General features: G+C 35.8%; 1 protein-coding gene across 2 annotated transcripts; it reads left to right on the plus strand.

Moving 5' to 3' along the window:
- Positions 1-271: 271 nt before the first annotated feature.
- On the plus strand, positions 272-12,025 carry LOC109242088 (putative hydrolase C777.06c). Of its 2 annotated transcripts, XM_019408914.1 has the most exons (10): positions 276-555; positions 1,580-1,715; positions 2,672-2,799; positions 3,538-3,685; positions 3,776-3,881; positions 5,042-5,100; positions 10,473-10,508; positions 10,595-10,704; positions 10,791-10,852; positions 11,745-12,025. In XM_019408914.1, the coding sequence occupies exons 1-9, from the start codon at positions 383-385 to the stop codon at positions 10,846-10,848; spliced, it is 954 nt and encodes a 317-aa protein (XP_019264459.1). In that variant the 5' UTR covers positions 276-382; the 3' UTR covers positions 10,849-10,852; positions 11,745-12,025. The 2 variants fall into 2 exon arrangements, with proteins under 2 accessions (XP_019264460.1, XP_019264459.1); XM_019408915.1 differs by lacking the exons at positions 5,042-5,100; positions 10,473-10,508; positions 10,595-10,704; positions 10,791-10,852; positions 11,745-12,025 and adding an exon at positions 4,827-4,978 and having other exon boundaries at positions 272-555.
- The last annotated feature ends 6,098 nt before the right edge of the window (positions 12,026-18,123 follow it).

Consider the following 18,123-nt stretch of genomic DNA (forward strand, 5'->3'; position numbering starts at 1 on the left):
TTTAAAAACAGTGTAATCCCCTGTTTCACGCTGTGAATACAGTCGAATATAATAATCTGTCCAGCTGTAATCCCATGTTTCATGCCATGAATACAATCGAATACACTCGAATACAACAAGTGATTAGCTGGACTTCCCTGATTTACACATATTTTTGCTATTGTATTCATGAATACATTAGCTTAAATACATTTAATACATCTTATAACAACACAAAATGTATTTATAATCCGTACTATACTAAATGGTATGTATGGAAACCGCTATATTTCATTCCCTCGGTCCCCCATGTCTCTATTTCGAATCGAATAAGTAGTGGCACATTCCTCTGGTTGAATTGCGCCAACTCATATCTCCTCCCCAGTCTCTCCGTCGATCGAAAATGACCGCCGTCGAGAACGGCAATGCGGAGCCGCAATCAGCGTTGATCTTCCTCGGCACCGGTTGTTCCAGCGCCGTTCCCAATGCACTCTGCCTGATCCGGCCCTCCGATCCTCCTTGTTCTGTGTGTTCTCAGTCTCTTACCGTACCGCCTGAACAAAACCCTAATTACAGGTCAATTTTCTACATTGTTGCTTTGCATTTTTAGTGCATTGTGAGTAATATATATTTTTTTTTGGATAATTGCGAACTTTAATTTGTTTTTCAGGCAGTGATCTGTGTATATATTTTGGATGTTCTGTTTTAGGAATAGTTTGAAGGAATCTAACAACCTGGTTGGCAATGTGTTTGGTAATTGTTACATTTTCAGCATTCAGAGAACCATTTAATTGCAGCTTATCTGAGTTATATGGAGTAGTGGCTTGTGATTAAACAATGTGAATTGACCTTATCACAATATAAAAATAAAACAATGTGAATTCATTACTGTAAGAATACTGGTGAGAGCAACCCAAGGATGTTCCTAGTGGTCAATGAAGTGTGAGGAGAACCACGAGCGACAAATACTAGGTGATTTCTTTCCATATGTCTGAGCCTTAGTGAGCTGAGTTACATGTTACTTGTGCTAGTGAGAGATAGTAGGTACCCATTGGAATACTCGAGGTGCATGTAAGTTGATCGAGACACCATTGTTTTAAAAAAATAGTGGTGAGCACAAGTACATATTGATTGAAGTTGGAAACTGAGAAAATATTCAGGAAGCAAGTACATACCCATGCTTTTCATTGTAATGTGTTTAATTATCAAAAAAATGTATGTGTCAAGGATTGTTTACGTTGAATTCTATGAGACCTCATCAAAAAGTTTAAGCTGTTAGAGAGATGCATTTATTTACTTATATTAGGTCAGCAACATGGCCTTCTTTTACTAGACCGAGTACATGGAGATATTATTGTTGATGGCTGAGGGTGAGAGTCAAATCCTAAACGTCATGTTAAATTATGCAACCGTGTGGTCTAAAAGCTTAATCTGTTAGAGAGATGAAACATTTAATTACTTATACTAGGTCTGCAAAAATCTAGACAAGTATATAGTAAATTCTTATGTTAGATGATGACTACATTTTTGTACTCTGAGAATGGTTTAATTGACCTTAGAGTTATGTGGTAGTGGTTAATAGTTGCGTAATGGTCTGCAGGTGTAATACATCTCTTCTCATTGATTATTTTAAGGACAATGGTGAGCACAAGTACATATTAATTGATGTCGGGAAGACATTTAGAGAGCAAGTTCTTCGGTGGTTCACCCGTTATAAAATTCCTCAAGTTGATTCTGTGAGTTCTTTATAAGTTCTTCGCTACTAACTAAATTGTTTCCCCGTTGTTTAGCAGAGCAGAGCAGATGTGTTACACGGTTAATGAGAAAAGAACTATGTTACATCCAAAGCTACTTCTGAAAACCTGAATTCACCAAAGTCAATATATAAAATTAGCCTTATTTTTTCCCAGAATTTTCGACCAAAATCAAGAGTTCCAAAGCCGAGCAGTTTAATTTACCCTTATTGCTGCAAATTTTGGGAAATGAATAAATATTGGATACTGCAGTTTAGATCAACAAGGTCGGTAGGACGATCATTAGTTCAATATCCTTCCTTTTGCTTGTATTTTGAATAAAATTAATTAAAAGGTTGCATATTAAATTCATCTTGAATTTGCTTTTCACAAAGTCTTTCATGGTCTACACCAGCTTGACTCAACTTATTGCCAAAACTAAAACCTCAATTAAAAAGAATGAATGTTTTTGAACTACATGAGTCTAGGTATAGAAAAAAAAATGCACAAACTTCCAAGTCTCAGAGAACACAAGATTTTCCCAGTTCTCATTCACAAAAACAAATCTGACATCAAATGGCCTTAGTTTGACTCTCTATTCGAAGACAACTATTGATTTCAGCAAAAATTATAAATATATACAAAGTGAAGATTTTTATTTTACCTTTGGGCAATGGGCTACACAACAGATTGACATGCGTTGTTAATGATCAGAAAATGCTACAAATATTAGTTGTTACCATATTTCTCTTATTGTTTAGACTAATTTAACTGTATGAAGTGTTCTCCGCTAAAAATATAGAAACCTCTAGTTGAACTATGATAAGAGATAGGCTATACGATTGAATCAGCTTACTGATTTATTATTGTTATTGTTTTTGTATTTTTTTTCTACTCTATGTAAAGCTGTTCTATTTGGAAACACAATTATACTTAGCTGATGCCTATGCTTTTATCAGATTATTTTGACTCATGAGCATGCTGATGCAACTCTTGGTCTGGATGACATCCGGGCAGTGCAACCATTTAGCCCGACAAATGACATTAATCCTACACCAGTATATCTCACTCAATATTCAATGGATAGGTAAAATGGTGAATTTTTTGCTGCTTGTGTATTGAGCCATGATAACCATAGTCTTATCTAATTCATCATTAGTATTGCACTTCAACAAATGGCCGAGTCGACTTGAAGTTAATCCCTTCGAACCAGGACCATCTTCTCCATGACAACCAAAAATAGAAGGGGAAAAAATTGAAAGACGATGAAAGAAAAGATGGCATGAAAGTCTGTGTGTCAATTCCTCCACATCACTTAGATGATGCACTTAACATTTAGCTCAACATCCTGCCATGATAAAAAAATTGTGCTTTTAATATTAATTCCATGGCTGCATGCCGTTCTCATTAGTTTTGTGGCACAAGTTTTTCTTTGTACTGAAATGAGGTTTTTGTTTTTGTCAAAGCTACAACAACTAAGCCATAGTCCCAAACTCTTTGTCAACTACAGATAAAAAAATTTATTTGCATAAAAGAATGTAAAATTTTAAATTTGTTGGGTTCTCGCTATTCCTTTATGTTGTTACCTCTGCTGTAACAGTTTCTCTTTGTCCTTAATTTATTACTGAAGTACCTTGTTATTGGCTTTTCACTAACAATCGGTTATTGCATGGATTGAGAAGTATTGACACTGAGAATATGCGCATGTGTTACTAAACTTGATATGTTCTTCTGTGTCTTTTTAGAGTTTTTATATACTCATTTATGCACTATTTAGTTGTTATGCAAGTTGCTTGATTCTCCTTCGGTTCTTTTTCTGAAACAGCATTGATCAGAAATTCCCTTACTTAGTCCAGAAGAAACTTAAGGAAGGCCAAGAAATCAGACGTGTAGCACAACTTGATTGGCAGATTATTGAAAATGATTGTGAAAAGCCATTTGTTGCATCAGGGCTAGAATTTGTTCCCTTGCCTGTGAGTTTCACTAGTATCTCCTTTCATTTTAATGCACTCTCTATTTCCTTGTAAGTTGTCTTGTTTTTTAACTTGTAGACGTGGATGTAGGTAATGCATGGTGAAGATTATGTGTGCTTGGGGTTTCTTTTTGGTAAAAACTTCAGAGTTGCATATATATCTGATGTTTCACGCTTTCTTCCAACTACTGTATCATGTGAGTATTATCTATATCCCTCTGTATGTGTGGAGTTTGATCTTGATCGTTAAGGATCTTACCCTTTCACACAATGCACTGATTTTTTCAACCAGTCATTGCAATGGATTGGAATGGGGGTGGAAATACCTAACCCTGTCCCTCAACCTAGTCCCTGTTGGATACCCATTTTCACCTGTCTCAGGTTTAGCTTATTAAGCTTTTTAGTTGTCTTACCCACCAGAGATGATGGAGACACAGTAAAATTTTATATCAAGTGGAAATGGCATCGTACATGTCTTTATTGAAAATGAAGGTTGCAGCACAAACCGGTTATTTGTCACTCTTTCTTGATCTGAGCAAACATCATATCTTACTGAAAATAAGTTCTAACTTGATGAATGGATTGGAAGGAAAGTTTAAACTCCTATGGCACATAGTGATACATATCCTTCCCTTCTTTCTCAACGGCCTCATTAGTATGTGCAAAGGTTGATTCAGCTTTCTGAAACCTTTAGGTACTTGAGGAAGGGTAAAAGTGACAAAACCCCATTCTCCTTGAAGGAAATGAGAAAAAGAAAAGAGAAGTGGATTGGTTTCACTTTGCTTTTTTGTCCATTTGTTACCAAATGCAAAGCAATTTTCAAGCACCAATAGGCTGATTAAAGCTTTCCAACTGACAACCTGTTGTTTTGATCATATTGCTAAGTCTGATATATTGGGGCTATTTTGGACATAGACAAAAATTGTTGAAAAAGTCAAGAAACTTATGAAATTGATCAGAGCAGACAATTTGGTCAATGGATTTTTTCAGAACGCACTGATGTGTAAACTGATCCTTTTTTGTGTTTAAAATGGAGATCTGGGGTGCAGTCCGATATGGTTACCAAAGCTTGCATTTTTTTTTTTGTGTCGCTTTTTCTTGTTTGGGGAGAGAAACGTTTAAAGGTACTGTTACATAAACAGGTACAGATCTGAAAAAACAGAAACCTTTGAAGTTTGAACAGTTACAAACCAATAGCATACATGCAAGCTTACCTGCACATGGCGAATTATGTGAACAAGTTAACCCTGGTCTCACGGATAGTTGAAGCTGCCTGGTCTAGTCTCATTGTCTGAAATGTGTATTTTTCTGATAAATGAAGGTTGAGTTTCTTGCTAAGGAAGATTTGCTTTTGCAGACATTTCAAAAGATTGTGGTCAACAATTAGATCTGCTTATTTTGGACACGTTATACAAGGTCAGTATGGGCAACTTAAAATTTCAATTATTTGATATTATGTTGCTGAAGCCCATGGCTAGCCTGTGACATTACATTTAAAAGAGATAGAGTGTGACTCACTAGCATATCTAAGTGGTATATCTATCTTGCCTATTGGCTATGGCCACATGAACATGCTTTGGTTGTAAATTAGGACCTGATGTCTACGCGACTTTTCTGTTTCTTGATTATGCATAACAGGACTGGAAATAAGGGAGCTCATATTACGTCTACATATTCTCATTGTCGGTTATTCTTCCAGATTTCCCTTTAATAGAATAGTTATTGAATGCCCTCTTTATACCAACACAATGATTGTCACTGCGGGAGTGAATGCATTCCATTTGCCTGAGTGTGTTGTACTGTAGATATTTATTTTTGGATAACTGCGGTTTCCAAGTTAGTTTGCGCATACGTCGGCTAATGGCATGGCATCTGCTAACTCCAAAGCAGCACAGGTACCAAGTAACTTTTTAAGATTTAACCGAAAGGACCCAGTAAGTCTAAAGGAAATGGCCTTCATCTTCTTTTTCCTTTATTTTCTTCTTGTGAAGTTGAAATTAAGAAAATGACCTCCATCGACCAAGAAGGAGGCTGATCAGCGACCATGGGTTGATAAACAGCCGAGAAGGAGGTTAATTATCGAATATAGGGTTATAATCGACCAAGATGTAAATGATAATCGACCTAGAAGGAAGTTTATTTAAACCGCTACTTGTTGATGATGAACAATAGGGTGATAATCGACCAAGAAGTAATTGATAATTGACCCAGTTCCGGTTGTGATTTAATCGAAACAAATGTAACAGGTACAGAAAAAGAACAAAAAAATTAGACAATTTTTTCTAAATATTCTTTAATCTAATTAAAGGGTCATCCACCCAGTAAAAGATAATTTGAGGTCATTTACCTAATTGAAGACTTAGATAGGTCTTTTAATTAAAGGACCCTTTATCCACCGAGGCTTAAAGAGAAGAGATCGGAAGAAGTCACAGAGTTTTTTATTGCCGAGCATTTTATTGCCTTTGTTGGGATTTGAACCATGGTACCATGGCCCATTCTAGCTTTATGAATGCTGGAAATTACTTGGGTGCTAGATATGTTTCAATTTCTCTAAAATGGTCCTGAAAACATGAAAGACAGCCTAGAGATCGAACCCAAAAAGTTAACTTCGATTTTAGAAAAATGAAATGTAGTCCGAAGTGCATGCTTTGAGTGGTTGAGATATAAGGAGTAATAACTTAGAGATCCCAGTCTCGATCAAAGGGATATTAAATGAATGGAATTAGGTCCTTGCTACAACTTTCGGTTTGAGCCCATCTCTCATTCTTCAGTGAGAAGGTTTACCCAGCTTCTGCGCTTGTGGATTGTTGTAAGTTCCCCAGTGAATTAGTCGAGTGCGTGCAAGCTGGCCAGACAAAAATAAAATACATATACATACCTCTTAAAGTCCAAATGTAGGTTTACGTAATGTTGTTGTAATTCTTCAAATTTCTGCACTCATATGTTAAACCATGATTCAAACCTGGCTCAGGTTCTCTGTTTCATAATTTTACTTTTCAAATGTAGTTATATTTCGTTGGCTTTTAAGTTTAAAAGGTCAAAAGACTAAACTGATTACCTGTTTGCTGTTCTTATTTTGTGTTTTTGGACTTCTTTTCAGTGTTATTTATGTCAAAAACACGAATATTGTCATATGATAGTATACAACAACATACCCAGTATATTCCTATACTTAGGGTCTGGGGAGGGTAGTGTGTACGCAGACCTTATCTCTACCTAGTGAAGGTAGAGAGGTTGTTTCCAATAGACCCTCGGCTCAGAAAAGTAGAGAGGAGAAGAAGAAGCAGAGGGAGAGAAAGAAGAAGAAAAAGAAAGAAAGAGGGGGGGGGGGGAGAACAGAGTAAGGCCTCATTTATTTTTTTTAAGATTAAGACGTCTGAATCTGAATACACATTTGAATATCAAGATGTGTATTAATATTAAGACATCTGAATCTGAATACACATCTGAATATATTAAGATGTGTATTAAGATCTGAATAGAAATAATTAAGACTGTTTGATTTTTAACATCTGAATGTATTAAATTTATCTTTATTAGAAAATTAATAAACATAAAATTCAAATAAAATACTAACTAATCTAATATTCTATTAATAAAATATGACAATTGTTAGTGGTGATGGCTAACGGGTGATGCCAACTAGAGGTGGTGGTTGGTGGTAGTTTTGGTTGATGATGGTGGTTCATGCTAGTAGCTAGTAGTGATTGGTAGTGGTGGTGATTATGATTGAGGATGGTGGTGGTTGGTAGTGATAGTTAATAATGGCGGGTGGTGATAGTAGTTGTGAGTGAGATAGGTGGTGAGTGGGTGGTGGTAGGTTATAATGATGGGCAGTGCCGACTGAGGTTGTTGATGGTGATGGGGTGGTCAGTTGTGGTAGTTGAGGTGGATGAGGGTTGATTGTGGGTGAGAATGATATATGGTGGTCGGAGTGGTGGGGATAGTGGGTGGTGATGGTCGATAATGATGGCGGCTATGATTGAGGATGATAATGGCGTGGTCGTGGTCGTGGTGGTGGTGGTTGAGTACGGTGGTTAGTGTTGTCAAAGGCGCGCTTAAAGCGCGCTTAAGCCCTGAAGCGAGGCTCAAAACATGTTGAGCGCTTCGCCTCGTTTTGTGGGCCCTTTAGTGTCGCATCAAAGCTCTAAGGCATACTTTTCCTTGCCAATGAGTGTAATCCAGAAAAGGCGACCTTAAACAATTGAAATTTCACTTTACCGTGAATTTTTTTCAATATCTTTGTCCATATATTTGTTATTCATGCTTATAATGATTAGTCTTGGACTACATGCATATTTTTACTTTTTCTCCCGTTGCGCCTCTTTTCATTAAAGCGCACGCTTTATTTGCGCTTTGCGCTTAAAGCCCCAACGGACCTTAGAGCTTTTTTGCGCTTTTCGCCTTTGATAACACTGCGGTGGTAGTGGTGGCATGGTGGTAGTTGGTGATGGTAAGCGATAGCGGCAGTTAATAATGAATATATGATACCATCTTAATGAAATTAAGTCTCTGTTATAGATCTTAATCATACAGACCTATTCAGACCCATTAAGTGGCTGTGAAGTTAAAAAAACAAACACACTTAATAATTAAGATCTAAATAATTAAGATTCAGACTTTAAAAACAAAAGCACTTAATGTCTGAGATCTGAATGATTAAGATTCAGACCTCCATTAAGTGCAAACAAAGGAGGCCTAAGTAGCACCAAAATGGGATAGTATACTGCTGTTAATATTTCAACTTTTTTTTAGTAATAACAAGAATTATTTATTTGTGCTATGCATATATGAACTAGGCCCCTATTTAAAGTGTATGGCTGTTCCTGTGCACTATCATACTCCACGTATCGTCCCTACGAATGTTCGCCGAGGTCAAATTATTGGGTTGGTCTGTTTCTTGAAAGGAGTTGAAAGGATACCACTTTGTTGCCCTTGGAGGGATAATCTGAAGAAAATGTTAATCTTAAGATTGTTATGCTTCCTATTTCCTCCTCCCTTTCTTCCCCTTTTTTTGTTTAATTATTTCCTTCTAATCCCGTTTTCTCTACTCCTTCCCTTTCCGACTCCTTCCATCCAAGCAAAACCCCTGTGGAAATGCTCCTCTCAACTCTTCCTACAAAACAAGAGAAGTTCTGCTCTTGTCAATTCTTACAGCTTGAATCCTCTACATTGCTGCAGTCATTTAACTGTAACACTGTTACTCTGCTGATTAGTATTTTAAGATATTGTACTTTTTTGCATACAATAATATAATACCATTAAGTTCACAAGCCTGGACTATACCATCATCCATTATCCATTAAACAGAAGTCTGGACTCTTGTGATGGAAAAATGGGTAAAATGGATTACCCATTCGGTTCCAGCTTATCCATCAACACTCTGTCTATTCAGAATATAACAGAACTCCTACTAGCTATTCACGACTCTACCAGCCAAACTATACTTTACATGCTTTGAGTAAATGTTATATTTCCAGTAAGAAGTATATTGAAGAGTTCGTCTCGGCTTGTAGAAAATCAAAGTTTATTAGAAGCCTGGTCAAATTCCTGAAAACTTAGCTTTTTATGATTCCATTTGCAATAATCCGGCAAAAGGAGGATTATTCAGAGTGGGCTCAATAGATAACGGGGATGAAATAGCGATTGGATGGTTAATTGAAGACGCAACCCTATTCATTTATTCATTCGACCCAACTTTATTTTGTTGTGGTCCAAGAATTCTAACACGGTTTTTTATTACACGTAAATGATATGTGGAACCATAAATCCAAATCAAGTATTTTTTGAATTCTTTATTTTATTTTTGATTTTATTAAGTTCAACTAATTTCATTTCTACAGAATAACTGATAAGCAAATTCTGTAGGTATAGATTTTATGAATGAAAAAGAATGTGGAAAGAAAAAGGTTCAATTTCTTATCAAAATATGGCTGTGGGAAATTAGATTTTAGAAATTGGGAAGGATGAAATGGACTTTAGGTTGCATTTGGAGGATGCACTACATAACTGAAGTTTTAGAAACCCATATGAGGTGCTTGTTCATGGTTAGAACAGAAAAAGGGGAAAGTTGAAGGTGCTGCATGCAGTGGAATTTTCTCATACAGAGGTATAAAAGGAATGCTCATCCAATTTAAGAAAAGCATCATGCTTGTTTTCACTCTGATGCACCTGAATATATTTGCTCTCTAGGTGTATACCATGTGATGCATGCAGCATCTACTCCCCACCCCACCCCACCCCACCCCACCCCCACCCCACTCCCCAAACAAAAAGAAAACTGATGTCTTAGACTCACAAGTATCGTTCTTTTTGTGTGCTCTGTTTAGCCGTTTCCAGTTTTATTGAATTTCCCATAATGTGGTGGATCTTATTATATACAGGTAGAGTGCTTTTTTATTATAATGTTGGAGATTTGAACCCATAAATATTATTTTTTTTGAGTTTTAGCTCCCTCTGCTTAGCTGTTTCCAAATTTGTTGGATTTCCCTCTAGGTGTGCATTTTATTATATACATGGAGAGGGCTGTGCTTAAGTGTAATATTTACATTAAAAAGAAGGTAAAAAAAGTTGTTTCTCTAATACAAATGCTGGCATTTAAAGATAAATGGTAGTGAGCTGTCTTTTTCATGCGTTGTTTTCTGCATATTTTCACATCTAGGATTTACGTATAAAACAATGTCACTGGCAAGGGAGAGTTTCTTTTCATTAGGCTATTTACGTGTTGTTCTTCCTTCTACTTAATTTATATTCTAATATATATGGTGTTTCATCTTCAATATGCACAGAACGGTTCCCACAATGTTCACCTTTGCCTTACTCAGGTATGCTTACTTTATAGGAACTCTCCCATTCGACCTTTGTGTTGTTTACGCCCTATTTACAGATTTGAAAATATTTAAATTTCCAGACTCTTGAGGCATTGAAGATGCTATGCCCAAAGAGAGCTCTACTAATTGGAATGACACATGAATTTGACCACCACAAAGACAATGAGTTCCTAGTGGAATGGTCTAGAAGGTATATCGTCTAATATGATTCTTTAAAAGGGGGGAAATTTAATGGTTAGCAGTTTGTCTGGAACTTACACGATTATTTGCTTGCAGGGAAGGTATAGAAGTTCAACTTGCACATGATGGATTGAGGGTCCCTGTTGACCTATAAATAGGTAATGTTAATATTTCAGACACACGTCTTGCACGAAAGAACTTCCTTAAATTATCTACTTTCATTTGTTTTCTCACTTTCATGGTATTGACGAGCTTAATTGAAAAGTCAGTAATTAGAGAATATTAGGACTCATAATAGATGATCCCCCAAACCAAGGAACATGCAACTCCTTGATGATTGTGATGTACAAATTCACTAGTGTTACGGATCTAAGCAACTGCAACGTTCCCATTCTATGTACTCCAAAATTAGGAGAGTTTTGACATCATTTGGGGAGTCTAATCATCAATGGTTCTTCTGTCAGCATGAGCTAAAATATTCAACCATGCTCTTGACCTTTATGACGTTAGTGATCACTGATTAAACAGTTGATCACATTATTGAAAAGAACAAGAACAATATTGATACTGTCTTTAAAGGAATGATAAAGACAAATTACAAGTCCTTGATATAGAAGCTTCTCTGACATGATTTTATGTAGATGAATTTTGGTTTTACTTCATTTGGTATGCCAAAATGTTCTGTGGAAAATCTTTTCTTGAGTTTAGTGATCTAAATGAGTACCAATGTCGTCTGAGGATGAAAATTAATTTTCTCTACTCCTACAATATTCAACTTCCAACCTCCAATTATTTAGTTTTCTATTAGTTTTTGCTACTCACAAGTCACAACTATTATCAATTGCTATTCACCAGGTGTGACCTGCACTTTCACAACTTCTACAGTTTCTAGCTTTTATGTCCAAATTTATTGACGAGATAGTTTTCAGAATGTTCCATATTATACCAAGTCATAATCTCAATCAGATGATACTGCTCTTTTATGGACAAAAGAGAATGCCCAAAGACTAAGAAACACTTTGATAGCAGCCTTTTGATCTGTTATTGCAGGTAGACTATAAACACTGCCCATTGGAACTACTGATGATCACACCTGAGATTCTGACCTGTAACAATAATGCAAGGAGAGGATAGTTGTATCAGTTGTCTGTATTAAATATTAATCCAGATGCAATTAGCTGGCACATGATGTAACATTGATATCGATGTTCACCATATATTACTTGTGTATGTTCTTGTATTCTTGTCATTTTCTTGATTACAACGTGTGTCAAGTCGAATGCTAGTCATTTTTTAAGCTTTCACAAAATGAAGAGTTAACTTTGAGGCGAGTAATTGCTTAGCTAAGCAAAATGAAATAATCAATCAACAAAGAGCTTTTTAATTGATTTTGGTTGTATAAAGCTTGTTTTAAAATGGAACACAGAGAGGATATGGAAATTTTCTGATGGAACTTCTTTTCCTAAAGGGCCATTTTGAGTTAAAAAGGACTAGTAAATATGTACACTGATCCAGCTATCAGCGAGAAAAAGACGTTTAGAGAAATATAATGCAATTTCAATTACTAAATATCATGTTGGAACAAAACGAATATCCTGGATTTGAAAATCTATCTCGATAAGAATAATGTGTATTAAAAATCATGATTTGGTTTATCAAACAAGTTTCAAAGTTAGAGCATTGCAACATGTTCCTCCTATTAAGTTCAACGGCGCCATTGAATTAGCTTATTAATCTTGTATAGAAGTGCCGAATTATATACATATTTTATAAGACGAATTAACCCAAATAGCCCCGCCTACCTTACCACATAAACTAAAAATAGCCGGTGAATGTATAATGAGCCCGTTTGAATTAGCTGATTGTAAATAGCTGATAAGTATGAAGTGCTGAAAAACATTTTTAAATGTTGAAATTGATTTTTTAAATAAGCATTTACATGTTTGGATAGAAGTGTTGAAACTGATAATAAGTAGTTGATGTGTTTGGTAAAAAATTGCTGGATAAGCTGTTCTTTTATTAAAAAGACTAAAATACCCTTAAAACTTTACAAAAGATTATGAATTAAAAAGTTTTTTTTCGTAAAGAAAAGGGTGAACAACGAATATAGAATGAAGAGAAAGTTAAAAAATTTATTTTGGGAAAAGTATTCTGTGAATTACAAAATATTATTAAGGGTAAACTAGTAAAAGCCTGGGTAAAACTAAAAGTGCTTATAAGTTGAAAAGCCACAAGTTGAGTGTGACCAACTTATGACTTATCCAAACACGTAAATGCTTATTTAAGCACTTGGCTTATAAGCACTTTGGGTGTTTACCAAACGTGTAGATAAGTCAAAATATGCTTATAAGCCAGTTTGACCAACTTATAAGCTTAGTCAAACACCCTCAATATATGCATAATTGATATATCTCATGTGTATAATCAATATATAATCTATGTATATAGCTAGAAAAAGTAAACAATTAATATGGCTGACTATTTGTGTAAAGATCCCGATTAATGATTTTAGATTCTGGATTCATCTATACTCATTAGTGCTTTATTCAAATTGAAAGACTAGTCTAGAGGTTCAATGAACCGAATGGGACTTTTTCATACATGGTGAACTGATTGATAATAGCTTCGAGAAAATCTGGCCCTATTTGACAAACATGTTCCCTTTAATATTCTTCATCGGACGTGATCAATTGAGATATGAACAAAGCATGCACCCTCAGTTCCATTTTATGTAACGCTCTCTTTTACAATGTCTGAAAAAGAATTGAACTTTCGATTTTATTTAATGAATGATTTATAATTACATGAATTTCTATGATTTATTTTTTATGGCATTTTTAAAAAAAAAAAAAATCCTTTTTTCTTAAATTGTGTGTCATGTCAAATAGTATCACATACTTACAATAGATGTCAAGATACTCCCTCCGTTTCAATTTATGTGAACCTGTTTGACTGGACATAGAGTTTAAGAAAAAATAAGACTTTTGGAATTTGTGGTCCTAAGCAAGTTAAAAAGGGGTCCAGAGTATTTGTGTGGTTATAAAAGCTTCTCATTAAGGGTAGAATTGTAACTTTAAGCTAAATTATTGCCAAATTTAAAAAGAAAACCATTCTTTTTGGAACGAAAAAAAAAAGTTCTCATAAACTGGAACAGAAAGTACTTATTTGGGTCATATATGATAAGTCTTCCAAGGTGGGCAGCGCAGGTTACAGTTTCTTTGACTGATTGATTAACAGACACTGTTTCTAGTTGTTTGTGGTGAATTTTGATATTGATAAGACTTGTCGTGTTGATAGAGAAATATGACAACACATGTTTTTATAACGTGCTCAATGAAAAATACCAAGATGTAATCCTAAGAAGCTATGGAAAAGAAAGCTTTTGAACAGAGTTGGTTAAACTTTACTGCGATGATAATAACGTAGGGGACGTCCTGCAAAAAAATAGCTCGAAGACGGGATGATAAAAAAAACTTAACACCTCTCATTTTTATTATTTTTTAATATAAAAAAAAATCAAAAAGTCATTTTATTTAAAAACTTCAATTATGATATCTTTTTTCTTTCACTTCACGATTCGAAACGCACCCTTCTGATAGAGACAACACGCTAAATGGAAATCAGGAGAGAATTAAAGGGGGAAATAGAGAGAGATATTATTTCATCTTCAGTGTTATGAGCAATACAAGAATTTCCCACTAATCTTTCCCCAATCAATTACTAATAGGCGCTCCTTATCTACAACATGTAATGACAAACAAGTCTATTCTTCCCATATTAATTTGGCATAGAACAGTTTGTCGACTGATAATAATGTAAGAGTTAGTGGCAGCTTATATTTAATCAGGGCCAGACCCAGCTTATTATAAATGAGTTTCCGTGAACTCAATAACTTTTACACATACTTTGTATATATATTAAATTTTTTACTAAATATCGATAAATATTTGATTGTGAACCAAGCTACTTATTGTATATTTACTTAAGGTTGCAACAATTACAACCCCTCCCCCCCTCCCAATTGCACCACGGAAGTTTCTCTCTCTAAAGCTCGCCGTACCAAACACTCTGACTTCGAACACTCCGTCACAAACGGTCACCTAGAGCCAGTAACGGCTAGTTTCAACTAGCTCTCGTGACCACATGGACAACACCAGAGGCCCCTCAAGCTCCTCCCAGATCCCCAAGTCGCATGACCCACCGGATCTTATACCTAACAACCAAATCCCAAAGATCCAAAATTTTTCACCACTTCAAAGAAGACCCATGGAAGTAGATGATACCTCAATTCAAAACCAAACGGGCTCTTATGCAGATGCGCTGGGGTTCATGGTCGGGAATAGAGCAAAATTGAAGGTGAGACTACCACCCAGAAAGCATGAAATGATAGATGGAAAAGTTGTGGTAGTATTCACCAAAGAAGAGCACGAGCTGTTGGCAGAAACATACTGATGGACCATTGTTGGTAAGTTCCTAACTAGCAGACCTTCAATCGACAAAATTAGAGCTGAATTTGCTAAACAATTTCTACTAAAGGAGAGGTCAAAACTAGAGCTAAAGACAGATACCATGTTTTTATTAATGTTGAAAATGAAGAAGACTTTAACAATATATACTCTAGAGATTTCACTCTCCTAGCTGGAGGGATCAGTATGAAAATTATCAAATAGACCACTAATTTTAAGCCTGGGTCTGAAACGTCCCTAACTCCAATTTGGATTAACCTTCCAGATTTACCATGACACTACTATGAATGAGATGCTCAGTGTAGGATTGTTAGTCCAATAGGCATACCTTTGGTTATGGACAAGGCCACAACCACGAAAACTAGGCCCACAACTACTAAGCTAAGAGTTCAAATTGATCTTGCCAAACCTTTACTTCATATGGTAAGAGTGGAGGTTAGGAACCAGTTTGGAAAAATGGAAACATTTGATCAAAAAATAGAATATGAAACTACGCTCGCCTATTGCTCACACTGCAAAGTTCAAGGTCACTCTTTAGATAAATGCAGGGCTGTACAATATGAAAAACAACAAGAAGGAGGGCAAACTGTTATGGATGGAAAGAAGATAATGTGGCACATATCACTCAGCATAGCAATATGAAGCAGATTACTGTCAATAATCAAGAACAAAGAAGGAATATAGAACAGATGAAGCCTAAAAGTACATTGCCCCAGGCAGGAAGAATGCACAGTCAGAACAATCAAAATGGCAAATGGCAAAATGTGAAAAGAAGAAGGGGAAAAGGGATGAACTACAATGGGGCATCAATGAGCCAGCAACAAAATAAGAACAACAATGAGAAGGTTTCAGATCAAAGAACACACCAGGGAAACAATAGAACAGAGGTCAACAATTCCTTCAATCTCCTACAAGACGGAATAGAGAATGGTCTAATTGATACCACAATCTGCAAGAATGTGAATATGGAAGAACAAGACTCTACACAAGATCTCTAGGACACACAGTAACAAGAAAGAACCACAAGGTGGGACAAAGCTCAGAAAGATAAAGAAAAAGAAAAAAGAAAAAAACAGCTAATAGGGCTCAACATAAGAAATACTAGAACAAGGATTGCTACCAACTACAATAATGTTGATCTGAACTACAAGGAGAGATGATCATCTTAGTTATCAAAGACCCAAAGAATTGCAAGGAATTGCACAACAAAAAAAAGAAATTTACAAAGACAATAAGCATTCCAGAGGGCATTACACTACAAGGAACAAGAGATATCAATAGAACAGTCAAGAGAAAGGGTACTAATAAGAAGGGCACATGGACCCCTATTAACATCCCCAAAATAGGGTAGGAGAGGACTGGATCTAGTAGAGTGGAATATAGATGTTGGGGAGCAAAATAGGAACAAAGACCAAGAGATTAGATACAATACTAGTCATGAACCACATGATCCAAATCCTTCAATTGATGAAGAAAGGGATGGATAAGAAGAAGTCTTTCATGACTTAGATGTTATGGAGACAGACTCGACAGTAAACAACAATGAGGAAGAAAGAAAACCTCAGTCTTTTGATGAACTCACTAGAGTTAATATCAACTCAGTCAACCAGAATTTGGAGTATACTGAGCGTACACTAGTCTATCAAAACATCATTTTATATGACAATCTTTCACCCAAGAACTATCAAAACTAGGGTGTGGATTTCATTCAAGAATGCTAGATCACAGATTAAATCAAGGAAGAGCCAAAAGAACCTACCCCTAAAAGTTTCAAACAATAGACACACTATCATGGAATATAAAGGGGAATAGGTTCTGCAGGATCTTTGGAGAGACTCCAAACCATCAAACAACAATTTCAAATCCCTTTGATCTGTTTACAGGAACCTCTTGTAGACAGTGGTAAAATGGATAGATACAGAAGAAAACTAGACATGAACCATGATTTTTTCAATTGCTCAAACAAAATATGAATATTCTGGACTGCTGAAGTGGATGTTACTACAATACAAGATAAGGAGCAACATGTCTTCATTAGTGTAAAATATCTCAATCACCCTTATATCTTCCAAACAGTTGTCTATGTTAAATGCAATGGGAAAGTAAAAGAGAGCTATGGCAGGACCTGAAGAATACATCCAACAACATTCAAAGAGCTTGGGGTGTCATTGGAGACTTTAATATTATCACCTCCAGTGAAGAAAAAAAAAGGATAGAAGCTACAAATTGGAGGAAAGCCTTCACTTTATAGAATGCCTTAATGAGTGTGGTCTTCAAGATGCAGGTTTCAGAGGGTCAATATATACATGGTGTGATAACAAAGACCCTCCTATCACTATTTGGAAGAGACTGGATAGACTTGTCTACAATAGTGCATGGTTTGATACTTTATCAAGTACCTCAGTTACTCACACGTCAAGAGCCTGCTCTGACCATGCCCTCTGCTTGTCAAAATGAGTAATGAGGTTACTAACCATATCAAATCTTTCAAATTCCTTAATTTTTGGACTGAACACCAAGACTACATCAAGACAGTGAAGGATACTTGGGAAGAAGAAGTATATGAGAACCCTCTATATACACTCCATAAGAAAATCAAATATGTGTGTAAAGCCCTAAGTGTGTGGTCCAGACAGGCTTTTGATGATATCTATGAGGTTCCCAAAAGATTGGAACCAGAAATGAGAATACTGGAGGATAACTGTGTTAATGATAACTCCTTTGAAAACAGAAGTGCTCTCTCTATATGTAGAGCAGAATTCACAAAATACTTCAAGATTCAAGAGAGTATTCTGAGACAAAAAGCTAGAGACAAGTGGTTTAAAGAAAGTGATGCCAACACAGCCTACATCATAGTGTTATAAAGGAAAGGAGAAGAAGGTTGACCATTACTAAGATAATGGATGACCAAAACCAATGGCTGGAAGGAAATGATAGTATTGCAGAAGCAGCTATGAGACATT

This window comes from Nicotiana attenuata, unplaced genomic scaffold (genome assembly GCF_001879085.1).
Source record: "Nicotiana attenuata strain UT unplaced genomic scaffold, NIATTr2, whole genome shotgun sequence".
Classification (NCBI taxonomy): Eukaryota; Viridiplantae; Streptophyta; class Magnoliopsida; order Solanales; family Solanaceae; genus Nicotiana; species Nicotiana attenuata.

Excerpts from the sequence above, each read along its gene's own strand:
- LOC109242088 (XM_019408914.1), top strand. The coding sequence starts at position 383 with ATGACCGCCGTCGAGAACGGCAATGCGGAGCCGCAATCAGCGTTGATC. Across the intron at positions 2,800-3,537 it reads ACTCAATATTCAATGGATAG|CATTGATCAGAAATTCCCTT; the intron begins GTAAAATGGTGA and ends TTTCTGAAACAG. Across the intron at positions 3,882-5,041 it reads TCTTCCAACTACTGTATCAT|ACATTTCAAAAGATTGTGGT; the intron begins GTGAGTATTATC and ends TTGCTTTTGCAG.